This window comes from Panthera leo, chromosome B4 (assembly GCF_018350215.1).
Source record: "Panthera leo isolate Ple1 chromosome B4, P.leo_Ple1_pat1.1, whole genome shotgun sequence".
In the NCBI taxonomy this organism is placed as follows: domain Eukaryota; kingdom Metazoa; phylum Chordata; class Mammalia; order Carnivora; family Felidae; genus Panthera; species Panthera leo.
The window spans coordinates 18,644,607-18,671,986 of record NC_056685.1 but is presented as its reverse complement, the minus strand read 5'-3'; the positions used below and the strand labels follow the sequence as shown (position 1 = coordinate 18,671,986).

General features: G+C 37.6%; 1 protein-coding gene and 1 long non-coding RNA gene across 3 annotated transcripts in view; one reads left to right on the top strand and one right to left on the bottom strand.

The window, feature by feature from the left end:
- PLXDC2 (plexin domain containing 2) overlaps positions 1-27,380 on the bottom strand; it is a 445,479-nt gene that overhangs the window by 15,309 nt on the left and 402,790 nt on the right. Inside the window, exons 13-14 of one of the 2 annotated variants that reach the window (XM_042945054.1) lie at positions 24,187-24,347; positions 19,650-19,732 (exon numbers count right to left, since the gene is read on the bottom strand). In XM_042945054.1, coding sequence (XP_042800988.1) covers positions 19,679-19,732; positions 24,187-24,347 — 215 coding nt within the window. In that variant the 3' untranslated portion in view covers positions 19,650-19,678. Of the gene's footprint in view, positions 1-19,649; positions 19,733-24,186; positions 24,348-27,380 lie in introns of those variants that run through there. The other variant, XM_042945053.1, reaches the window with a different exon arrangement.
- Positions 10,188-25,520, top strand: LOC122223931. The gene is made up of 3 exons (XR_006204579.1): positions 10,188-10,257; positions 22,999-23,173; positions 25,362-25,520. It is a non-coding gene; the product is annotated as an uncharacterized LOC122223931 (long non-coding RNA).

The window sequence follows — 27,380 nt, the reverse complement described above, 5'->3', positions numbered from 1 at the left end:
GCGACCATATGATGGGTTTATTGTTCAAATTAGGACACTTTTGAGAGTGAATGGGAGTTGCATTAACAGCTCTATCACACAACAGACATAAACTGGGGCAGTCCCATGCAGACTGGGACGGATGTCTACACCAGTTATAACCCCTCTGCGATATTAATACCATCTACCGGATTGCACTGTGCAAACAGGGGCTCTAGTTTTGATCGATTTTCCGTGACACAAGCAGAGAAGATTCCAGTCTTCTTTTGCATTAGTCTTAATTTATGATACCGTGTTGATACTGCATTTGGCAGTATCTTTTTTTTTTTTTTTTTTTGCTACAAGCGGTTGTTTTCTACTAAAGTAGAGTAATAATTTGCTATGAGATAGGCACATCGCCCTGAAGAAGGTAATTTGCAGTGAGTGTGAAAACAGGCCAGTTCACTGAGCTGTAATTAACCGTGACCTTAGGAATGGTAAACAGTGAGCTATTTTCTGCCCTAGAGGGGTGTGTGCTTTAATCCACATTTAATCACAAGATTAGGAAATAGCCCAGTGGAAGAATTTATACCGCCAAATCCAAGAGGGGATGCTATTCATTTGACAATTTAGAGTAATGCTTATCCATCAAACCAGGGCAAAAATAGAACTATAATATTTGACTGGCGTTTTATGACATGTGCTTAATGTGTGTGTGTTGAAATGAAAGGAAAAGTTTTAGAAAAAATTTGGAAGGTAGGTAGCACACTTTTTCCGTATTTTAGGTACTACATTGAAAACGAATATCAGTCATGAGGTATCTTTTAAATTTGAGAAGCTTGATCTATTTATTTTGGAATTTTGGATACATACTATCTCTTGTCAAACCAATGCAGAAACTGAATTTAAAAATACTTATGATCCTGAGAAGGGGAACAACATAGCATTAGCAAGGCAGAAAAATAAAAGCTAAGGAGTATGTGCTGTAGAAGATGAACTATAAACGTGTTACAGATGCATTTATAATGACGTTTACATACAGTGTTACAACTGAGTAATATCAGTGTTTTATCCTTTATTTAGGGCCTCCAGCAATGTTCACTACTGTCCTTTACAAAGATTTAAGTAATTTCCACAACAACTTGGTTTGAGGGAGCAAGACACTGATACTGTGATAAGTACTGATCACCAATATGATATTACGTGAGCCAGGTTATAGTCCTGGAAGTAACTCCCATTTTTTTCAGTATTTTAAAAATGAAAAAGAGAAACAAAATAAGATGTCTGAGATATACCCATCAGAACCTATAGAAATGACTTTTTATTGCACAATTGATGATATTATAGCCAGGGGTCGAGAACATGGTTTGTGAATTGTTTATAACGCTTGTTCTTTTCCCCTTCCTCTTATTTGGTAACTCACCCACACTTGCTTAAGAAAAGAGGGCGGGTATGGGAAATCAAGGAACCTTTCTAATAAATCCAAGAAGGTAGGGGTGGTTAATAAATGGCATTTATGCAACTTTTGGCTGAACCTAATGACTATTAACTTTGTTTTTCTTTTAAAAAAAATTCCAGCATAATTAACATACAGTGACTAGTGACAATTTTTTAAAAAATAGTGCTCACAACACTATGCTGATGGAAGACGAAAGAAAATTTGATTTCAATTCATGGCTGGGTTACACAGAGGGGTTGAGGAATTGACCCAAATTCACAAAGCTAGTAAATTAAAAGCTAGAACTACACTCTTTCTACCTCATTTCGTTGGTTCCTGGTTCCGTTACCAAGAAACCAAGGTTTCAAGCAAGTCTCTTCCCGTCTCTCGTTACCCACGTTCTCGTGTATAAAATGAGAACACGGGTTCTCTACTTAGTAAGAGTTTACGACTTCCAGTCTGCTTTAACACCTGATAACTATGGGCCAGTAACTGTTAAAAAGGGCAATATTTTTTATCAACATTATCTTCTGCATTTAAAACACTGCGAATGACTCAACGAAAATATTCCAATAAGATTTGCATTAAAAATGTGCGAATTTGTCAAATCTTGTAACATCAAAGTTGCCATTTAAAGGGCTGTTTATATTTTCAAAGTATACAAATGTGTTTTCCAGGGAAATGGGGTTTAATTTTTCTTTAGGTGAGACAGATGAGGCAAAAAGTTGTGAACTTGACTTTTGTGCATTTGATTTTTCTTTACGTTTCCCGCCACCTTCAACTTCCTATCATTTCATGATTGTGTTTATTGAAGTTCCACTTGGATTATTTTAGATGAGACTATTTATTCAGCAAGTATTTGCTAAGCATTGTGCTTCTCCTTGGGGACAAAAACAATAAAGAAGACAGATACACTGTCCCCTGGAGCTCCCACATTGTTATTACAGTTCACCAAGAAGTAAAATAAAACAATACTCACAATGAGAAAAGTCTGACTTTGTTTTAAAGTTCCCTTGAAGGAACTGATCGGTCAGTTCTACCTATTAACCAGAGTTAATAGAAAAGAACTTAGGTCTTAATATCTGGTTACTTATCTGTTCCACTGAAATGCCATACATAAATCATTTCATTTGAAAAATAGATGTATAGTAAATTTTCCAATTACCCCAATTTATTCTGTTAAATAGATTTTACAGTTGGTAAATAAGAATTTAAATCCAAAAACATGATAATTGTTTAGGTTTTTAAAATATATTTTCTTCTATGTGCTCCTGTCATTTTTCATAAATATCTTCCTCATAAAATTTTCTGTCATTATAGTTTTTTCTCCAACAATTTCATTTCTTTTGCATTTGGATTTGTCCAATATCCTCAATGGTTTTTAATCCCTCTAGCTCCTATGTTTTCTAAACAAATTCTAATGCAATTTTGTTGGTTGTCAAAACACATCCAGCTCAATGATTTTCTTGGATTTTTCATTATTCTAATGAATTTCTTACATGGTTTTACATGCATTAGATGGTAACCATTTTCTCTATTAATAACCCTTCTTTTTAAATTTTGTCAATGGCTTACTAAATTGAAGTGGCTTTCTTGCTCACATAATAATACAAGACAGTTTTTCTTATAGACAGGCACCTTCCTTCCATGCATGGATCAGGCTTCTTCCATTTTGCTTCTCCATTCCCTAGGAATCACACGTATCCAGTGGTGAAACAGGAGGAAAGGTATGTAAAAGGCACATCCAATTCTTAAAAGCCTTAACTTAAAAGTAGCACAAACCATTTCCTGGTGGTGATTAGTAGTCATGGCCATGCTCAGATACAAGACAGAACAGGAAACTTAAATTATGCAATTACTTACCATTTACCACTATCTACTATGGAATTGGAAACATGAATTACCAGTACATAAAAAAAAACTAGTTACCTGTCTGCACCACACATACCCATCCCTTTGTAAGGATTTATATGAGGCTGAGAGATTTACAATTGGAAGACACTTAGTGCAGGATATGCCAGATCAAAAACTATACTAAATAAATGATATCTACCATATATAAATTATGCATATTATTATATAATATATGCCCATTATATAAATTATAATTATAACAATTATAATAATAATTATGAATGTATTATATAAATTATATAAATTACAATGAGCATATATAAATTAGCAATTCCATTTGCCTTTTAATTGAGGTATAATTGATAGAACATTATTTTAGAGGTATACTAGCAACTGCACTTAAAATATATAAATGGAGAAACCTAGAAAAATATTGTAAACATTTTCTAAAAATTTCCAAAATGTTTGTTGACAGGTGAAGCCAGCTGAAACATGAAATGTGAGTTACAGCAATGGCCACCTTCAAATGTACAAAGCGCAGTCATATTGGGAAAGTATACAGATGCATCCTGAGTGGTGCCAGAAGGCTGAACTGAGTTCGCCAGTGCTTGTTTGATATCTCTGTTGTCATTTTGTTTGTCTAAATCTCTCTAATTTTCTCAGGAAGGTGTCATAAAAACAATATTACCAGAATTCTTGTATGTTGATAATAGTTTATGGCACTTTAGGTTGGTATCGTTGAACATAAAGCCTTGGTCTACATATTCTTTCCTTTAATATTTTTATCCCATTTTCCTCTGGCACAAAAAGTGGATGATGAGCTAATTGATGTTCTTTTATAAATCAGGTGTTCCTTTTGTCTGAGGGTACAAAGGATTTTCTTTCTTTGGAAAAAAAATCACTCACTGATTTCAGTAGAATAAATCTTAACATTGGTTGTTTTGGGTCAGTAATCTCAGGTACCCAGTGAGTATTTTCAACATTTAGATTTGTTTTTAAGATTCAAGAACTTTGAAAAAAAAATCATAGTTCGGGGTATTGCTTGATTGATTGCTTTGGTTTTTCTTCCTTAGGGATTCCTATTATCCACATGTTGGATCTTCTTTGCAAATCTTTAAGATTTGTCATCTATCATGAAAGAAGTTTCAAAATGAAGTCAGCATTGATAAGAGAGCCGCCTACGCACATCTCCTGTTTCACTCCTTGGTACACCATGAACTTTTGACATTCGTCATTTGCAAATTGACCACCTCCTGGAACACATCCTTCTACTTTGGACTGAAACAGAGATGATGTAACACTTGTTAGCTAAATAGCCAATCGTGTATTAGATAATCAGTTTAAACTCTGCCAGCACCAATCATAATGCTTTCAAAACAAGTTATGTAACTTTGTAGTTTTTGCTTTTATAAGCCTGCACTGTCTGCAATTCAATTTAGAGCACACTTTTCATTTAGGTCATCTCTATCTCCGGGACTGCAATCCCTAAGACCCCCAATAAACTCTTTTTGATGCTTTGTAGACTCGGTCTCTATGGACTCTCTCAAATTCTTTTTATCTCCTTTTGTTCTTTTCAACTAAAGGAGATTTCTTCCTTTTAACCCTTTATTTCTGCTAAGTAATTAAGAATTATGTTTACTTGCTCTTCTTGTTATTCATGTTTTTTTCCCCTCATTTCCAAAATGATTTTTTGATGTCTGCCACGATTTTTATTTTTAGTCTACATAATGCCAATTTGAGTTGTTCTTTAATGCTTTGCATCATTTTCTTAATGCTTTGTAGCTAGTTTTGAAATAGTACTTTAGAATTTTTATTAGATTCCTAAAGCATGTCTTTCTGATGTGCTGTCTTTGTCTTAGGAATAGTATTCTGCCCTTTATTTTCTTTAAATTATAGTATCTTTGCATTGGACTTCCACCTCCAAAATTTTCTTTTGTTCATTTTTATGTGAATTTAGTTTCTCTAGACTTTTAGAAAGAGGGTTGGTTCAAGTAACATTGACAGCTTCAGAGTTCCCTCTTCTGTTTCTCTTCAGTGGTGTTAAAAACATATGCTTTCTGAAATTTCCTGACTCTGTTTCCTTCTCCAACTTTCCTTCCCCAACTTTATGATTTTTAAGAAATCTCTGTTGTCCCTATGCTACTCCATTTTTTAAAATTTTTTTATTTAAAAAAAATTTTTTTAATTACATTTATTTATTTTTGAGAGAAAGAGTGAGACAGAGTGTGAACGGGGGAGGGGCAGAGAGAGAGGGAGACACAGAATCCGAAGCAAGCTCCAGGCTCTGAGCTGCCAGCACAGAGTCCATAGCAGGGCTCAAACCCACGAACTGTGAGATCATGACCTGAGCCGAAGTTGGACGCTTAACCTACTGAGCCACCCAGGCACCCCTACTCCATTTTTTTTTAATATGAAATTTATTGTCAAATTGGTTTCCATACAACATCCAGTGCTCATCCAACAGGTGCCCTCCCCAATGCCCATCACCCACTTTCCCCTCCCTCTCACCCCCCATCAACCCTCAGTTTATTCTCAGTTTTTAAGAGTCTCTTATGGTTTGGCTCCCTCCCTCTCTAACTTGCTACTCCATTTTTAAATGTTTATTTATTTATTTTGAGAGAGAGATAGAGGGAGAGAGGGGGAGGGGCAGACGGCAAGGGAGTCAGAGAATCCCAAGCAGGCTCCCAGCTGTCAGTGCAGAGACCTATGTGGGGGCTTGAACCTACAAACTGTGAGATCATGACCTGAGCCAAAATCAAGAGTCAGACACTTAACTGGCTGAGCCACCCAGGCGCCCCCTTATCCTACTCCATTTCAATTCCACTCCCAGACTTTTCTCCTAGTGTGGGTGCTATCGTGGCAGATGGCCCCTGGAAAGTCAGTTTTGAGAGTTCCCTAGTCTAGACCTCTCTAGCCCCTTTAGAAACTTGTACACCGGTCCCTTGCACTCACTCACAACTGGAGTTGGCCCATACCCTTCCCATTTTCTGCTACTGTTCTTCCATTAACCTGTTGTATTTTCCAGTCAATGCCTATTGGCTGTACTGTGGGCCTCCTGTTTTCAGGTCTGCTTGCCAGCTTCTTTTCTCACCTTTTGCTTCCTCTCACATAGATACTGACAACATTCAGTTCTGCGGATATTGACGGTTTGTTATTATAGGTTGTATTGGGTGGTTCTTATTTATGTTTTGGATATAAGTTGTCAGCTAGTCCTGTTGTCAGTGTTGTCCGTAAGGTTTTGGTTTTGACATCCAGTTTGTCCTGTTTGTATCTGGATGTTCTGAAAGATAAAGAATTTATGCTGCTACTGAAAGGGCGGGCCTACGCCTGCCGACTCCATCTTGTTCTGTGTCCTTCACCTTGACCACGCCTCCTCCCCTTGAGTAACCTCCCGCTCACCTGTCTAACAGGACTCGGACCCTTCCCCAGCCAATTGGCTAAGGCCACAGCCATTACCTCACCAACTGCCACTAGGCCCCAATAAAACCTTTGTCCTTATGAAACTCGCTCTCTCTCCCCGGTATCTCTACACTGCATTGGTGCAGGTAGGGGATTGAGCTCGAGCTAGCTCGAATAAAGGCTCTTTTGCTTTTACATCGGACTCAGCTCCCTGGCGGTCTTTGGGGATCACGAATTCTGGGCCTAACAGCTACCACCACTACAACTTCCTAGAAACTTCCATTAGTACTATCTTTTGATATCTAAAGGACTCTTTTCGCACTTACTGTTAAATTGCATCATTTATTGCTATACATCTATCACCATATTGATTTGAAGGAAAATATTACTGAGAATAATTTAGTGCTGTGTCTACTTTTCATCGGAAAAGAAAAAAAATACATAAGCAATTGTTCTCTGTGCTGAGATGAATGAATATACAAATACTGTAGTTCCATAAGGGCAGCAAGGCAAGGCAGAGATTTATCTGTCTCTCTATAACTTGGAGATCAATAAGAGATAATGATATACTTCCTTAAGTGGAGATGCATGGAGGAGAGCTAACCAAAGAGCTGCCTGGTCTCCTCCTGGCTCCTCCTGATCCAGAGTATGGATTTACATTCTGTTCTATGTCAGGGAAACAAATTTGCACCTGTCTGGAATGTGACTCAGCTTCATTATTTATGGAAACATGGGAGTTTCAACTTGAAGTCTGTGTTTGCTATAGCTAAGAGAATGGGTGAGAAGGGGGAAAAAAAAACACTTTGCCCTTCAGCAGTGATTATAATACAGAGATAAAAATGATCACAGATTTAAATAAAATAGGAATGGGAACGATGCCAAGTTAACTTTCAGAAAGTCTTCTTTAATGCAAATACTGAAAAACTCCCTCAGGCTGCTTGGCAGAACGTGAGAGGGAAGGAAACGAATAGCAGAAGTGATCTTGAGTGGCCAGGGCTTACACGTTACACCAGAAGTTCTCAGAAGAATCTTAGTCTTCCGAGAAAGGAAGAAAAAGATGGGGATAGAAAGAAAAACCACAAAAGCATTTATTTGTACGTGGAGAATGTCAAGGATGCTTTGCCTCTCCTACCTATTTAAAGAGAGCATACGTATATATTTAACTGTCAACTTCTCTTGGTAAAATTTAGGAAATGCGTTTGCAAAGAGGACTATCGGAGAAAACAAAGGATAGCACTTTGGATTTCTGTGGCTCTTTGTTAGTTTCTTCTGTTTCAAGTTAACCCCTTATCGGGAAAGATTTGTTTGAGGCACTTTATATCAGTTGATACTTTTCTGACAGATTCCTTTGTTTTTATGCAGACTTTTAAATCAAAACAAACCCATGCCTGGCTCCTCCTTCAGTGACATGAACATGAAATCTAAGGCATCACTCAATGCTATGAACTCCCTAAAAAGACAACAAGTTGAGTTCCCCCTGCAATTATGACTTCATAAAGAATTACATTCTCTGAATAGAGGAGCTATAGGCTTCCTTGCTGTATGGGTATGTTACTTTTTCACTTTGAGTTACTCAAAAAATAACATGTCTTCAGAAACTGTAAGCATGTACAATCATACTTTTTACTTTACTTTGCTATTTTTGTACTGAAACGTATACAACTTTGGGGGCGGGAGGAAGCCAGAACATCCTAGACTTACGGGGACAGAATTAACTTTAAATTCATTCTAGTTTAAGCACTTCTATAATGCTTAGATACCCTCTACTAAGTCTTCAACAAAGGGCCCCTTGAATGCTTAAATATATGTGGTGATGAAGAACTCATCACTCAGGAGCCTCTGAGAAAAGTACCTTTTCTGATTATTAGAAAAGCACTACCTCAGTACCAGAGTACCTGTGATTAACAGAAGGTGATTATATTGAGCCCATATTTGTATCTTCATAGCTTCTCCCTGACAATCCTCATATCCATCTCTCAGATCCATTTAGAACAAGTCAGATCTGTTGTTCACAGGACAGCCCATTAATATTGGTGGGGAGCTAGAATGCTTCTCCTTCTACACTTTCTCTGCTAGAACTTCTCTGTCCTTCGACCATTCCTGCCATGAATTTCAAGTCCATAATATTCTTCATGGCTCTCCTCCGAACCCATTTTAGGTTGACCGTGTACCTCTACAAGTATAAGGTGAAGAATGAAGCCTACCCTATTTGGTGAGATGCCATCCTGCTTTTCATGAAACATACCTTTTTAAATTGACAGCTACATACTATAAATGATAAATTTTGAGATTACTTTTCACTAAAATTCAGCGTTCTTTACTTAACCTCATGCTACATTAAATGTTCTCCATATTAAACTATACATGCTCAAGATTCAAGTCCAATTACAAGCTAATGAATCAGAGGTATTTCAAGATCAACAGCAAGGAAAATTTGAAAAACAAGAAAAAAATGATGTGACTTAAATTCATAAAACAAAAAATCTGACATACAATTAGGAGATTCGCCCTTACTAAAACCCTAGTACTTTATAGTGCAGTGAGATTTGAATAATTATCACAAATTTATTTTCTTTAGAGAAGAAAAAGTTTTCTCCTTTTAATACAACAAACATCATTTCTCCTTCAAAGTTTGTGCCAAGGATGATACTTGGCACAGAGTCAGGGTTCATTAAAAAATGTGTTTTTTTTTTAACAGATGAATGGCTTTTTCATTAAAATATAAATATTGTAATTAACTGAAAGTGAGAAGGTACAACAAGAACCAATAATTCTGACTCTATATTCCCTTATTATGTGGTTTTAAAAAAAGCTGTTTTAATTTTGAATTAAAAATTATTTTGTTTATATTGAGAAAGTTTTTATAGACTTACCACCTCAAGAAAACAGAGCAAAATAATCTAACGCCTTTGCAAATTAAAACTACCTTTGGCTAATTACTTAAAATTTTTTTTTAATGTTTTTATTTATTTTTGAGAGAGAGAGAGAGAGAGAGAGAGAGAGGGGCAGAGCAGAGCACGAGCCAGGAGGGGCAGAGAGAGAGAGAGAGGGAGACACAGCATCGAAAGTGGGCTCCAGGCTCTGAGCTGTCAGCACAGAGCCGGATGCGGGGCTCGAACTCATGAACTAAACAGTGAGACCATGACCTGTGTGGAAGTTAGCCGCTCGACTGACTGAGCCATGCAGGCGCCCCTGGCTAATAACTTCTAATAGAATAACAAAGAGCATGATTATGCCTATTATTTATAATAAACACATTTCTTTACATTTGTATTCCCTAGATTCTGAATATTTTTAACGTCCTAATTCAAAGAGTTTAATTTTCTTACAATTCAAGTCATTCTAGTATTATTTACAAACCAAAGCATGTCATAATAATCAACTTACGTAGCTTAATTTTGTATTTTCGTCAGAAAAAAAATTTATACTATGTGAAATTGGTGGGAAAGATCTTATAATACAATAAATTCATTATTATTGTGAAGCAATAATTATAGCTAAAATTAAAGTTCCTATTTTCTGCTTCCAGAAATTGAAAAGACGTATTTAGTTTTAACAAAGAACAGTTACCAAAGTCACAAGGAAGAAATTACTCAATAGTTGTCACTGTAAGTGGAATAATCTTTTTTTAAAGAGGTAAGGGGGGGCATGTCTGGGTGGCTCAGTCAGTTAAGTGTCTAACTCTTGATTTCTGGTGAGTCTGAGCCCAGCATTGGGCCCTGTGCTAACAGTGCAGAGCCTGCTTGGGATTCTCTCTCTCTCTCTCTCTCTCTCTCTCTCTCTCTCTCTGCCCTTCTCCCACTTGTGCTTGCTCTCTCTCAAAAATAAATAAATAAAAACATTTAAAACAGTGGTAACAGAAGGAGAGGATTAGAATACCTAATACATATATCTTGTACTCAAAATGACATAATTCAGGTTTACAACTGCCCGTGTGAATTATAGCTCTGCAGGTTTTTATTTATTTATTCATTGGATACGTCCATCTGCTAAGAGCTTCCCTGTGGAGATTTTATATGTAAATATATATATACACACACACACATAACAAACACACACATACACATATATATGATTTATTTCATGGCCTTTTGCACCATTAAAAATAACTTAGGGAATGGTAATTAAGAAGGAATTTGAGCAGAGAGTTCAGTGCAATCTAAAACATTTTATTCAGTATTTTTAATAACTCTTCCCAATGAAGGGAAGAAAATATTTCATTAAATTAGAAACATTATTTTAGTTTTAGGAATTTAAATTAAAATGTTACCCAGAAGAGTAAATTAAAGATTGACATCTGTTTAAAAAATCTATATTTTGGTGATTACATATATAAGGGAATCACCATGAACTTGAACTGATGTCTCAGAAACATTCAGCGATGTACATGAAGAAAACCCCAGCATTTTAGAACAGAAAGAGAAGAAAACCAAAGACATACTAACAGTGCCCTAATTTTTTAAAAGCAAACCAATTTCACTGATTTTCCCCTATATTTTGCTATATTTCTGGAAAGCCGCCATTTAATAAGGCAGCTTTTTCAACAAGAGTGTCAAACCATCTTAAGTTTTGCCTAATCTTTCCTTCCTCATAGCAGTTCATTAAAAGTGAATGCCATTTTCTGCCCCCTTTACGAAACGAAAATAAGAAGTAGTTTGTTTCAATGAATTCTTTTTCTCCTTGAGTTTTCTTTAAGACTGAAATAAGACCAAGGAATACCTGTGGGTAAAATTTAGTTTTAAAAAACATGTGACTTCCAGATTAAAAAAAAAGACTCATGGGTCTATGAAATAATTTGTCTTTTTACTACATAGATTATTCAAGGGATCGTGTCTTCCTGATCCCCAAGTGCTATCCAGCTAGCAGCTGCAAAGCAAGATGCCAAACTTTCAGTAAACACTCCCCAGCAGCAGCCTTTGAATCCTTGCCTGGCTCCTGTCCTCTGGCTTCTTTCCTGGATGTGCGATCCATTGCCAGGAAAAGTTGAGGGCTACAGCTGCCTGTCTTTCTTTAATCATATTCTCCACTGGTCCTTGTTACTCACAAATATTTGTTGGGATGGGGAATCCCTTGAGTGGCAAACTGCTTAAGAGACTTGTTACCTTGTTGCTGTAGGCAGCACAGCCTGCAGCCCAGAAGGAGGAATCCTGGGTTCCAGTCTTAGCTCTGAAACTAGGCTTTCTGTGACCCCAGCACATTATTTCCCCCTCTTGGGATTCTATTTCTATATTGGGTCTAACTCTAATAAAGGTGTAGAAAGGACACTGCCCACTTAGGTTCCAGGGACAGAGGGTTTTAGTGGTTTGGATTTATCTGGAGGGTTTTTGTTTTTGTTTTTTTTAATGTTTATTTATTTTGAGAGAGAGAGAAAGAGACAGAGCACGAGCAGGGGAGGGGCAGAGAGAAGGAGACACAGAATCTGAAGCAGGCTCCAGGCTCTAAGCAGTCAGAACAGAACCCGACAGGGGGTTCGAACCCATCAACTGTGAGATCATGACCTGAGCTGAAGTCAGATGCTTAACCGACAGAGCCACCCAGGCGCCCCGGATTTATCTGAATTTTATAGTATCAAGAGCTATGCAACTGGGGTGTCAGGGGCACACAAAGTTAAAGAGGAAAAAGAATCATCTTTTGGGATGTTGACTTTGGTTGAAGGTTGGGCAAAGTCATTTTTTTAATATCAAACAAACATGTCTACATTATAGAGGATAATGCAAAATTCATACACATTTTTAAGATAAAACATAAAACCCCAAGGAAATGTATTTGAAGTAGATACTTAGGGAATTCATACACTTTATTCAGGAAAAGTTATAGAATCCTGGGTTTGCACACATGCTGAGGTGTCTTTGTTTTCACATCCTATGATTTTGATGATAAAAATACTGGGTACTTCCGCTGAAGGCAGACATTTTGGTCCTCTAGTAATAATATGAATTTCAAAGTATGATGTGAACATTGACTGGTATTTAGACATTTTGTCCTGGTTTTATTGTGAAAGCTATCATGTGACTTCTAATGCAAGTCAGTATGCACCATTTAAGAATGATGAAAATGTTTTGTCCTTCAGGAACATTAACTGAGAGAACAGTATGCCTGCCTGCCCTTTCCTTCCTCCTTCCCTCCCTCCCTTCCTTCCAAATATATATCTAGAACTCTATAAAAAGTCTTAGATGATAAAACGATGAGGACAATGATTGGCAAATTGAAAACTCAGGAATAAAGGTCATCACACTCTTATATCCTTGGTCATTTGGTTAAATATCTTACTGCTCAAAAAATGTAACGTTTTCTTCAAGCATTACATAAAGGTTGCATCTTTTGTAAAACTAAACATTCAACTTGACATCCACACCTAGCTTAAAATATGCTTATCTGTCTCTACCCAGTAGAATGTAAGCTTCATGAAGGCAATGATTTTCTCTTGTCTTTTTTGCTTATCTCTGTGTCTTGAGTACCTGGCACCCAATAGGAGGTCAACAAATTTGACTAAATGAATGAGTGAGTGGACAACGTATCAGATAGCTTTATCAGCCATCTCCCTCTTCAAGTTTCCAACCTTCTCCTCTCCCCTGTGTTAAAAATTACTTGTCTTTTTATGTTCAAAAAAAAATATGGAGAGATCCAGATTTTCTTTCTAATCCCCTCTTCTCTGCAAGATTTCCTCCAAATTCAGCATTGTCCAATAGAAACACAGTGTGAGTCATATACATAATGTTAGAACTATCTAGTAGCCACATAAAGAGTAAAAATAAGTGAAATTACTTTTTATTGAGGTATAAGTGACATATAACGTATTAGTTTCAGGCAGACAACATAATGGTTGGATATTTGTCTATATTGTTAGATGACCACAAGTAAGTCTAGTTATGGTTTGAAACCATACAAAGTTACAAAAAATTTTTTTTTCTTGTGATGAGAACTTTTAAGATTTACTCTTTTGATAACTTTCAAATATACATGACAATATTACTGACTATCCTCACTTTGCTGTACACTATATCCCCATGACTTGATTTATTTTATAGCTGAGAGTTTATATCTTTTGACCCCCTTTACTCATTTCATCCACCTCTCAACTTCCCTCCCTCCTGGCAACCACTTTTTGTTTTCTGTATGAATTTTGTTTTCAATATGAATTTTGTTTTGTTTGCTCATTTGTTTTGTTTTTTAAATTCCACTTATAAGTAAAATCATATGGCAATCTGTCCTTCTCTGTCTGACCTGTTTCACTTAGCCTAATACCTCCCATCCATATTATCGCAAATGGCAAGATTTTAATCTTTTTTTCAGGGCTGAGTAGTATTCGTGTGTGTGTGTGTGTGTGTGTGTGTGTGTGTGTGTGTGTAATATTGTTCCTTATCCATTCATCCATCAATGGATACTTAGGTTATTTTCATATCTTGGCTATTAGAAATGATGCTGCAATAAATGTAGGGTATTTTCATTTTCTTTGGATAAATAACACAGAAGTGGAATTGCTGGATGATATGGTAGTTCTATTTTTAATTTTTTGAGGAACCTCCACATTGTTTTCCATAGCGGCTGCACCAACTTTTATTCCCACCAATAGCATGTGAGAGTTCCCTTTTCTCCACATCCTGGCCAACGTCTGTTGTTTCTTGTCTCTTTTTTTAAGTCTAGTTTTTCAGTTTGAAAGAGAGAGAGAGGGTGCACACGTGTGAGCAGGGGCGGGGCAGAGAGAGGGAGAGAGAGAGACTCCCAAGCAGGCTTCGTGTTGCCAGTGCAGAACCCGACGGGGGCTCAAACTCACGAGACGTGAGATCATGACCTGAGCTGAAATCAACAGTCAGATGCGCTTAACCCACTGGGCCACCCACATGCCTCTATTTCTTGTCTTTTTGATAATAGCCATTCTAACAGGTGTGAAAGGATATCTCATTGCGGTTTTGATTTACATTTCCCTGATTAGTGATGATGAGTATCTTTTCCTGTTGGCCCTCTGCATGGTTTCTTGGGAAAAATGTCTATTCGGGTCCTCTACTCACTAATCCGACTTTTCTCTTTATTTATTTTGGATATTACCCCTCTGGTGGATATATGATTTGCAAATATTTTCCTCCCATTCACAATAGGTTGTCTTTGCACTTTGTTGACGGTTTCCTTTGGTGTGCAGAAGCTTTTTAGTTTGATGTAGCACCACTTCTCTATGTTTGCTTTTGTTGCCTTTGCTTTTGGGGTCAGATCCAAAAAACCATTACCAAGAATGATGTCAAGGAGCTTACCACCTATGTTTTCCTCTAGAAGTTTTATGGTTTCAGGTTTTACATTTCAAGTCTTTGATAAACGAGTTAATTTTTGTGTATTGTAAGATAGTCGTCTAGTTTCATTCTTTTGCATGTGGATGTCTTCAATAATATCATTTATTGAAGAGACTGTCCTTTCTCCATTGCATATTCTTGCCTCTGTTGTTCTAAATGGACTATATATGTATGAGTTTAACTTTTCTGGCTCTCTAGTCTATTCTATTGACCTTTGCGTCCTTTTTTTTTTTTCTTTTCTTTTTCTTTCTTTCTTTCTTTTTTTTTTGCCAATAACACAGTGTTTGATATGATAGCTATGTTATAGAGTTTCAAATCAGGGAGTGTGACGATTCCAGCTTTATTCTTCTTTCTTAAGTTGATTTGGCTGTTCAGGGTCTTTTGCAATTCCATACAATTTTGCTTTCTTTCTGTGAAAAATGCCTTAAAATTGACATCATATAAGGATTGCACTGAATCTCTAGATTGTTTTGGGTAAAAAGGACTTTTAAACAGCATGAATTCTCTTAATCCATGAGCACAGAGTGCCGATCCATTTATTTGTGGCTTCTTCAATTTATTCATCAATATCTTATAATTATTAGCATATAGGTCTTTCACCTCATTGGTTAAATTTATTCTTAGGGCTTTTATTCTTTTTGATGCAATTGTAAATCTCACTGTCTTCTTAATTTCTCTTTTTGAGAGTTTGTTGTTAATATATAAGAACACGACATATATTTGTGTATTGATTTTGTATCCTGCAACTTGCCTGAATTTGTTTATTAGTTCTAACTTTTTTTGGTGGAGTCTTTAGGGTTTTCTATATATAAGATCATGTCATCTACAACTACTGACCATTTTACTTCTTCCTTTCCAATTTGTATGCCTCTTATTTCTTTTTATTGCCTAATTGGTCTGGCTAGGATTTTTAATACTATGTTGAATAAACATGGCAAGAATGGGCATCCTTCTCTTGGTCCTAATTGTAGCTGTGAAGCTTTGGCTTTTCACGTAGAATATGATGTTAGTTATGGGCCTGTCGTATGTGTCCTTTATTATATTGAAAGATGTTCCTTCGATAGCCACTTTTTTTGAGGGTTTTTATCATAAACAGATGTTGAATTTTGTCAAATACTTTTTCTGCATCTCTTGAGATGATAGGATTTTTATCCTTTGTTTTGTTAATGTGGTGTATAATGTTGATTGATTTGCAAATGTTGAACTATCCTATATCTCTGGAACAAATCCCACTTCATGGTGCACGATTATTTTAACATATTGTTGAATTCGGTTTGCTAATATTTTGTTGAGGATTTTCGCATCAGTGATCACTGGAGTATTGGCCTGCAGTTTTCTTTTTTTTTTTTTTTTCTTGTGGTGTCTTCGTCTGCTTCTGGTATCACAGTAATGCTGGCCTTGTAAATGAGTTTGGAAGCATTCCCTCCCCTTCAGTTTTTTGGAAGAGTTTAAGAAGGACAGGTATTAAATCTTCTTTAAATATTTAGTAGAATTCACCAGTGAAGCTGTCTTATCCTGGACTTTTGTTTGTTGTGAGAGTTTTGATTACTGATTCAATGTCCTTACTAGTAATTGGTCTATTCAGAGTTTCTATTACTTCATGATTCAGTCTTTGAAGACTGTATGTTTCTAGGAATTTATTTATGCCTCTAAGCTCACGTATAATTGTTCACAGTACTATCTTAGGATCCTTTTTATTTCTGTGTGTCAGTTGTGAATTCTCTTCTTTTCTTTCTGATTTATTTGAGCCCTCTCTCTCTTTTTCTCAAATGATAAAGGTTTATCAGCTTTATTTATCTTGTCAAAGAACGAGCTTATTGATCTTTTCTACTGTCTTTTTAGTCTCTCCTTCATATTTGTGCTCTGATCTTTGTTATTTCCTCCCTCCTAACTTGAGGCTCTGTTTGCTTTGCTTTTTCTAGTTTCTTTAGATGTAATATTAGATGGTTTACTTGAACATTTTCTTGTGTCTTGTGTTAGGCCTGTTTCGCTATGAACCTAGAATTTCCCTCTTATACCTGTTTTGCTGCAGCCCAGAGATTTTGGTATGTTGTACTTCCGTTTTCATTTGTCTCAAAGTATTTTTTTCATTTCTCCTTTGCTTTCTTCATTGCCCCCATTGGTTGTAGAGTGGCATGTTGTTTAATCTTCACACACCAATGATTTTTCCAGTTCTTTGTTAAGGCTGCACCCGAGAGTGCAGGGGTGGGGCATGCCTACCGGCTTTAGTGGGGGTGGCAACAAAGTGCATGCCTGCTGGCTTCCCGGAGGAGTGGAGCACGGGACCGGGACTGGGGCATACCTGCGCACTTGTGCAGGGGAGCGGGAGAGCGCAGGGATTGTGGACCCCCACTGGCACCAAGGAGGTAGTGGGAGAGTGCACAAATGGTGCTTGCCAGTTCTGGAGAGAGTCTCAGAGGCTCCTTCCCCTCCAGCAGATGCATTAATAAGATTAGCAAATGAATCTCCTTCGCATATAGTTTAGGTGCTTTTCAAACTGCTGCTTCTGCACTGGGCCCTGGGAAGGGTCGTTCTGCCCTTGAGCCCTTTAAAATTAGTACCTTAGTACCTACAACCTTTTAGGTCTCCTGGATGGCAGCCCCATTGTTTTCCAAAGATAGACATTTTGGGAGTTGGTCTCTGTGGTGCACCTCACAAGAACTGGGGAGTGGGGGGGCTGATGTGGGGCAGAAACCCCTCACTCCTCAGGAAGAAGCTCCAGATTTGTGAGATCCCGCGTGACTCTGAATTGCCATGTGCGGATGGGGCTTTTGGCGAGACTGCCTCTCTGCGTCTCCCACCTGTCTCCATGTGGCCTTTTAATCATTTGTTATGAGGGAGCTGTTCCACTGTTTTTCAGCTCTTTTTCATAGGGAATTGTTCAGTATGTAGGTGCAGATTTGGTGTGTGCGTGGGAGGGGGTGAGTTAAGGATCTTCCTGCGCTGCTATCTCGGACTGCTCCCCAAATTAATTTTAATAATATATCTTACTTGACCCAATATACCCAAGATATTTTCAGTTACACATGTAATTAATAGGGAAATAATTAATGAGCTAGTATATGCTCTTTTCATGTACTCAAATTTCAAAAACTGGTGGGTATTTTATATGCATCTCATTCTAGACTAGCCACATTTCAAGTGCTCAGCAGTCACATAGGGCTAGTGGCTTTCACACTGACGGCTCAGCCGTCCATCCAGTCTTTTCTCCAGTCATTAGGGTAAGAATTATATCCTTTAAAAAATGTTTTTTCCGGGGGGCGGGGGATACTCCTGGGTGGCTCAGTCGGTTAAGCGTCACACTTCAGCTCAGGTCATGATCTCACAGTTGGTGACTTCGAGCCCTATGTCGTGCTCTGTGCTGACAGCTCAGAGCCTGGAGCCTGCTTCAGATTCTGTGTCTCCCTCTCTCTCTGCCCATTCCCCACTCACACTCTGTCTCTCTTTCAAAAATAAATAAACTTAAAAAAAAAATTTTTTTTTTCAAAAATTTTTTTCCGGTGCAGCCTGGTATGAAATTTTTTTCATACCAGTGGAAACACTGGTATGGAAATCACGGGTATGGAAACCAATTTGACAACAAATTTCATATTAAAAAAAAAAAAGTCTTTCATTAAGATTGCTAGTCTAAATTATTTTATTTATAGTCCACAAAGAATCCTCTCATAAGAATTCTTTTCCATTTCATTACCACTTTCTAATATTATTTTCTTGACCTTCAATTAGATTACATTTTATGCATTTTATTTAGAAATCTTAAATTATGATATGTAATAGTATTCAGCAGTATAAATATTTATCCCTGTAACCCATATTCATGAAACAATGAAATTTACACAGAATCTATGCCTAGAAATGTTCAGCAAACATTAAATGTAATGTAGAACCTAAGGTGTATTTGATTATTCCAAAGAGACAGTGGTTTTGTTAAAATCTATCAAAATTTTAAGGAGCATGTGAGTATTTGAATATTTGTTCTCTGCTATTTTATTTCAAGATAATAAATCTAATTTTTAGAAAGATTTTAAAATATGTTAGTTATTCTTGTATGATATTATTTGGGTCAAAATCAGGTATCTTTTTGAAAATTCATGAGAAAAGTCAGTTGGGTAAACACAAAATTAAAGCCATCTGGTAAAACGTTAAAGAAGGGGCACCTGGGTGGCTCAGTCAGTTGGGTGTCCAATTCTCGATTTAGGATCAGGTCACGATCTCATTGTTTGTGGGCTCAAGCCTCACATTTGGCTCTGTGCTGATGGTGCAGAGCCTGCTTGGGATTCTCTCTCTCTCTCTCTCTCTCTCTCTCTCTCTCTCTCTCTCTCTCTCTCCCCCTCTGCCCCCCCCCCAAAAAAAAAACAAACAAATAAACAAATAAAAGAAAATGCTCAGGATAAAATCTGAAGAGGATGACAGATAAATTCATGAAAAATAGACTATTCTGCCAGACTGAGTAAAGACTGAATGTCTTAGGAGAATGAAAATCTGTACTTGATCCTGTATATGAAGACACAGGGGATGAACCGGCAATTTAATTGTCGTTTAATTGCACAATATATAAGGTGCTGCTATGCTTTATCACAAGGTTTCTTGACTCTTGTCTACATTTCTCTTTATTTTTGTCATTTTATTCCCTTTTGTCCCATTCACTTAGCATTCCATATAAGGATGTAGTTGTAGAGTTTTAATTCCCATTTTATCCAGTTTTTCGCTACAAACATTAAAAATCTAAGGCCCATTTACATATTTTTTATGAGGAAGAGGGTTGGTATCCATGAAATGTACAGTAACTGGTGTATATTTTCTGCAAGAACAAAACACAGAGACAACAGTCACTGTCATTATCTTCACTAAAAATTGATAATAGCAACAATAGCTACATAAATTGGTACACAACTTTGGGCAATGATTTTGGCAATATTTAAGTGCCATTAAATACTTTATTTCCTTCCATTGACTCTACTTTTGAGAATCCTTAGATATATATCCTCCCATATTTTTACATACACTGCATAAAGAAAGCCCCTTTACATACAGAGAGGTAGCATGGCCCAGTGGTTAAGGCTATGGTCTCTGGAGAACCAGGGCTCAAATTCTGACTCCATCAGTAACTAAATTCATGATGTTGAGCAAGTTACCTAAATATTGTACCTCAGTTTCTTCATCTATGACATGGAGATAAGCTTAGTACATCCTACAATCTTGGTGAGAATTAAATGAGGTAATAAGTATAAATCACTTCCACTAGTGAATGTAATAAATGTTCACTATTACCATTATTATTGCCATGATGGGGCTAATTATAATAGAAAAGAAAAAGGAAGAGCCCCAGTGCTCCACAATATGAGACTGGTTGCATGAACTCTGGTCTATCTATTCAAGGACAAAGTCATTAAGTTTCACCACACTACACACAATGTCTAGCACAGGAACTAATTCCTACAAGTGCCGTATGCAGTCTGGATTTCATCGTGAAACACACAAGAAATACACTGGATCACATCTCGCAATAATTGGAAGGTGTCTTATGGTCAAGGACCAGTTTAATGGGTAGTGTGTGATGCATCTTACATTTGATGCAGGTTGTGGTTGGTAGAATGATAGCCTTCCGATGTCCCCGTCCTAACAGCCAAAGCCTGCGAATGTCACCTTCTATGGCAAAACGAACTTTGTAGATGGGATTAAATCGGGGAGTTTAAGATGGGGAGATTATCCTGGATTATCCAAGTGGGCCCAATGCAATCACAAGGGGCCTTACAAGGAGGAGACAAGGGGTTTAGAGTTGGTAGAAGACGTGATGACAGAAGCAGAGGTTGGAATGATTAGAAGGGACCAGGAGTCAAGAAATGCGTGCAGCCTCCAGTAGCTGAAAACGACATTAAAACGACTTCCCCTGAAACCTCTAGAAGGAACCAGCTTTGCCAGCACCTTGACTTTAGCCCCCTGACACTAATTCTGGACTTCTGACCTCCAAAGTTGTAAGATAATAAGCCTGTGTTTTTTTAAGCTACTAGGTTTGTGGTAATTTGTTGCAGCAGCAGTAGGAAACGAATACAGTCAAATTGGGTGAAATAAGGTTCTTTTTTACTTTTGGCAATGTCAGGCCCTCAGTACTTTCTAAATACCACTCTACAGCAGAAGAGGCAAATCAATCTAAAGCTTCTGAATGAACGTTGAATGGAATAGTATACAGCCATCACAATGATGCTTACAAACAGGAAAGTGTTATTTGAAAAAAATACCAGTTTGCACTTCAGTGAAATCACAGTTATACTATGTGGGCAAACGTCAAACTATGCATACAAAAATTTCAGCAGAAAATAAAATAGTAATAGTGATTATTTCTGCGTGTTGAGACTATAAATGATACTACTTTTTCTTCTTTCCATTTCTGCAAATTTTCTATAATGAACAGTATTGTTTTCACAATGGGAGACAGTACATCAACTTCATTTAAAAAGTAGATAGCAGAATAGTGAAGAATATGAAAAGCAATTTACACGATACTGGTAAACTCAATTTCTTTATGTGCCAAAGCCTCTAATTTAATCAGTAATTCAGAACTTTCAAATTCCTGGATCTGGCATGTCAGTAACTGTGCAGTCACCAGGGATCTGTGTTTTAAGTTTGTCAACATTTGTGTTTTTTTTTTTTTAACGTTTATTTATTTTTGAGACAGAGAGAGACAGAGCATGAATGGGGGAGGGTCAGAGAGAGAGGGAGACACAGAATCCGAAACAGGCTCCAGGCTCTGAGCGGTCAGCACAGAGCCTGACGAGGGGCTTGAACCCACGAACCGTAAGATCATGACCTGAGCCGAAGTCGGACGCCTAACCGACTGAGCCACCCAGGCACCCCAACATTTGTGTTTTAATAATAGTAAAGTTATGATTATCATCTTCAAAAACCACCTGCTGACCAGTCACTGTGAGCTACATGGAGATAGCAAGCAGGGGTGTTGAAGAGGAAGGGATTTGAGTAGGAATTGGCCATTGACCCCAGTGGGAAGGAAACAGGCAGAGGGGAGAAAAACCGAGGAACCTGCAGAATGAGTCTGCTTATCGGAGTGTGGAGAGATAAGAGGGTTCTTTATGAAACTGTGGCGTTTTGACCTTGGAGAAATCACTGCCCCACTCTGAGCTTCAGTCTCTTCCTTTGTTTATGAGGGTATAGAACTAACTTATCTATAAGATGAATGCCAAATGAAAAAACAAAACACCATGCTTTCGCTATTCTACAGTCTCACCTTGCATCCACACGGGGATTGCTGTGAACTGACGTGAACTAGGCCCTCAGCCCTGTGCAATTTGCCACCAATGCCATCACCATTAGGTATTTCACAGAATCTTCTTTATTACAATGTCAGAAAATAAACTTCCCAGTGCATTAAAAGGCTTAAACATATAAGGGGTTATAGCAGCAGCCTGATATCTGATTAGTCACTGAAGGCTGGCAGCTCATCACATGTCAGGGGTTTGAGGAATACATCCACGACCCGGGAAAGTTTTTGGCTTTCTTCCATGAAAAGCATGTTGGCAAAACTTAAAAACAGCTTTCTAACGAAATGAAACATGTGGCTGTTTCTCAATTATTCTGGTTTTAAATGAGGACACCATTTCTGGAATTCATAATTGTGAAACTTGAACGGAAGTTCGAGATGTCGAAGGATATTTTTTCCAGAAAATATTGATAGAATACCTATTTGAAAGAAACTTTGTGATTTAATCCAAATCTTAAGGAACTTCTAAGTCTGTGGGGGGGGGGGGGAACAAATCATGCGCGTATTTATTTCTAATGTGAAACAGAGAGGTAAATGCTACAGAAAGACACGGATGGATTACTGTGGATGGAATTTCAGAGGAGGACGAGAGATTATGCTCAGCTGTCCAGACAGAGAGATGGTTATGGGCATTGAAGCCTGTTTGGATCCTGAATTTAAGAATTGGGGTGGAGAGGGCTTTGTTGGTGGAGGAAACAGAATGAGCAATGTCTTGCTTATGCGGCCTTAAAAATTTGAAGTGTGTATGGAGAAGAGCACAACATGAAATATGATGGTATCGTCACCTCCAGGTTGAAGAACCATGAGATAAAGATCGAAATGGTAAACAAGATACAGACTGCCAAGGCCTTGAATGCTGACCTCAGGAGACTGCACTTTATTCTACAGACGCTGAAGATCATGTAGGCCTTTTGAGCAATTATTTAATTCATTAGCACACATCTCTCTCTATTATACAGGACAAAGGTAATTCTTTAGTTTAAAATTTATTATAATTTCTCACCCAACAAGTGAACAAAATTCTAAGCAACCTTTTTGTACGTCACCCAATGAATTGGAAAAGATTTCAAATTTATAGGTTTGAAACTCTAAGTGGGAATATTTCCTTCATTGCTCTAGTATTTATTTGGGGTTGGAATAGGAGTCGCCCCATTAAGAGGCTGGAATGAAGGCTGCACAGGTGGCGTCCCAGGAATTCCAACTGTCTGGGGCACGGAATGTGACATGAACTTTACCCAGTGGCCTCCTGGCATCCCAATTTCAGGCCTTCTGGTCATCAGAGCTTGGCTTGGTCCTCCTACCTGATTGTTCTTGGGAACTGGAACTAAATCTACATTCTGAACATGAAAACAGAACACCAATTCAGCATAGTGTTCTCTTTGTGTCTGTATGAGCGTGTGTGTATGCACGTGCACATTTATATGTAAATATCTCCATATACACACATTACACAAAATGGTGATGGCACATCCATTATCTTATTGTTATAACTGTTCTTCCGTAGCGAAAGCTATATTTTCCCTAAATGGCTTGGGAGCATCTTGAGAGCAGGCCTACCCTATTGTATTGTACGAATACTCAATTAGTATGGAGTACTAATAGTCAATTAGTATTTAATCATCCACATATTTAAGCGAAGTAAGCACATGCTGACTTTCCTTCTAGGATCAGGAGAACAGCTGGTTAACATACTTGGTATCACAGGACAAAAAAGTTATGGTTTCGATTTTTCTTTAGATCTGTGAAAAGCAAGAGGGCTTATTTCTTTAAAAGCTCCTGAGATAAGTGAACTGATCATATGAAAGCAATCTATGAATACGTGTGTGTGTGTGTGCGTGCGGGCATGCATGTGTGAAATCTGCCAGCTTGCGACTGCAAAACGCAGAAATCAGGAGCTGAATATGAAATACAGGTGGTGTGAACAAATGCACAGAGTTCACCAACCAGCGTGGTTTTCATGTGTCATTCTCGACACTTACCTCAATAAAGAAAATGCTGGCTGCTGACGTTGGATGGTGATACATGTAGACTGTCACAAGAATGGCGGCTACTATAATGAGGACCAGGATGAGAATTCCAACAATGAGGCCAGCGTGAAGGGTTCCCCCTTTCTTCTCGGCTGCACTGTCATCTGTAGAAGCTGAAAGAGCAGCACAGCTGTCAGAACATTCATGTGTTCTCATAGGTTTGCATTTCCATTGGGGGGGATGTTTGTATTTTTAATAAAGTACCATTAGAATTTTTCTTTCACTTTCTGTACAACTTTTCCTCTCCAGAACACCGATTGTAGAAAGTTGGTGCTCTTTATTTGGGGCCATGAAAAGCCGTAGTATTAATGATTAAAAATACATTTGTAACTGTGTTTTAATTTATAGTTCAATAAACAAAATTAATAGCCTTTATTCTGAAAGTACTGTGGAAAATCTAAAACTCTAATTAACTATATAATAAATTTAACTTTGCTTTTTCTCATTAAACCACTGGCACTGTTACCCATGGAAAAACAGATTACTTTTTGAAAGCCTCTGTCATTTTCTTTTGGAAATTTTAAATTGAAGAGTATCACGCTTCTTTTGGTGGGCTAGACAGGCATTTTCAGAAAGTCTATACATGAGTTCAAAGGCTAATTTTCAAAATCTGTTTTAAACTGAAATGCTCTTTAAAAGTGTACCAGATGGATGCTAAATGACCCTCAAATAGTTTTATCTCCATCTGAAGGGAACACACAGCATATCGAAATATTCCATCCACTATGCCACAAACCAATGTCATTTTATCAGACTTCTACTAAGATGTTTTCCACTGTAATACCCATCTTCAGAGAATTAGGAAAAAAAATTAAATTTCTAAAGTAATAATTATCCAACCCAAAGTCAGTCAAGCAAATAAGACAAATCTCTAAAGTCTTCCCTTCTAAAATTCTGCAATCTTTGATGACTACTCAGGTATTTAAATAATGTGCAGCAGGTAACTATGTTTTTTGTGCATACTATGATTGATATTTTGAAACATTAGAAAATAACTTAATATTCATAAAAGTTCTACAGCAGTGATTCCTAATCTTTTCATTACTAATTTGTGTCTTTGTTTTAAACAATTATTTTTCTCTATTAAATCCCATTTATTAAGCACTGATTTATCTCTCTTATTTTAGATTTTTGTTAATAAAAAGCAAACACAACTGCCTATCAGAATGTGTGGTCAATACGAAGTAACAGAATTCCAGATAAACCAAAGAAACACGACCTTCCAGTTTTTCCTACCCATCTCTTAAATGTTTGTTGCTGGAGAGCCTGGCTCACTCAGTCGGTTAAGTGTCTGACTTTGGCTCAGGTCATGATCAGGTTTGTGGGTTCAAGTCCTATGTTGGGCTCTGTGCTGACAGCTCAGATTCTGTATCTACCTCTCTCTCTCTCTCTGCCCTCCCTCTTTTGTGCTCTCTCAAAAACAAATAAACTTAAAAAAAACCACTATAAATAAACAAATAAGTAGTTTGTTGCCATTGTTTGTTCATTCTCTGCTTGAGACCCATAGTTGGTGTTTGGTAATTCTTCTCCAAATCTAATAAAGCTCAAAATCCTACAGCTTTCGTTTACATAACTAACATTCATTAAGGAAAGAATACACAATATAAACAGTAATTCATTATATGAAAATTCACTTATAGAAAGGATTCTGGGAAGATGGAAGAGTATGAAGTATCAGAACCTGTCTCTCTACACAGACAACAATTGTACTGGTAGAAGGTGTCTGACAACTATCTTGGAACTCTGGACTCTACTGAAGGCTTGCAACTTTCAGGAGAAAGGCTTGGACTATAAATTGTGGTGAATTTCAGTCAATTTCAGCTCTTAGCCCAGTAGTGGCTATCCACCCTCCACCCCTCAGTCATGTGGCAGGCAGCTGTACATGGGTTCCTGAAGTAGCCTCCAGGAACCGGGCCAGGTGAAAAGTACCCGTCCTCCAGTTAGCAGGGATCTGTGCACTGGCCACTGATTGGTGCTTCTCATCACAGAGGCACAAAGACGCAGCCATTGGTTCTTTGTCTCTTCCTCTGTTGTTGCAAGCCTCTGCCCCTCTCTGGCTTAAGTGACTTCTAAGGGATTTAAAGAGCCAGTGCCCTTTTCGCCCTCCCCCCACTTCATTTCCCCCTTTTCTTTCATTTTTGGGAGCTAGATAGTAAAGACTAGGACATTCAGAAACAACTGCATGTATGGGTAAGATCAGAAAGTGAGTGTATATGCCCAGGGAATAGCTCAGAAAAGACCTGAAAAGACATTAAGATTATACCTCAGGCTGATCCTCAGCATAGACAGTCTGAAGCAACACAAAACCAAAACAATAAACAAAAATAATATCAAAAAGCAGCACACCCTGGGGAAGGGGGTGGTAAGAATCTGATTTCCAGAGTTACCCCTTTATTAGATTCAAATGTCCAGTTTTTAATAAAAATTCACAAAACATAAAAAGAAACATGAAAGTATGGCTCATTCAAGGGAAAAAAAATCAACAGAAACTGTCCCTGAAAAAAGATCTTATGGCAGTATAATAGACAAAGAATTTAAAACAATTGTCTTAAAGATGCTCAAAGAACCAAAAGAAGATGCGGAAAGAGTCAAGACAACAACGTGTGAATAAAATGGAAATATCAGTACAGAGATAGAAAACCCAAGAAGAAAACAACAACAACAAGAATTCTGGAGCTGCAAAACTCAATGACTGAAATGAAAAATTCACTAGGGATTCAAAGGCAGATTTGAGCAGGCAGAAGAAAGAACCAGCAGACTTGGAAAAGAGGACAATGGAAGTCATTGACCGAGGGACAGAAAGAAAAAGGAGCCAAGGGGCCATCAAGCATTGCAGATGTCCCGGACAGAGGGACAGAGAGAGAGGCGGAGAGAATATTTTAAGAAATAATGGCTGAAAGCATCCTAGATTTGATGAAAGACATGAATAGAAGCATCCAAGAAGCTCAAGGTATCCACTAAGATGAACTCAAAGAGATCCACACTGAGATGCTTTCTAATCAAACCTCTGAAAGACAAAGTCAAAGAGAGAATCCTGAAGATAACAACAAAGAAAATAGGTATACTATAAACAAAAGGCAAGGAGTTTAAATATTCCATTACAAAAAATCAGCCAAACACAAAAGAAGACAGTAATGTTGGAAATA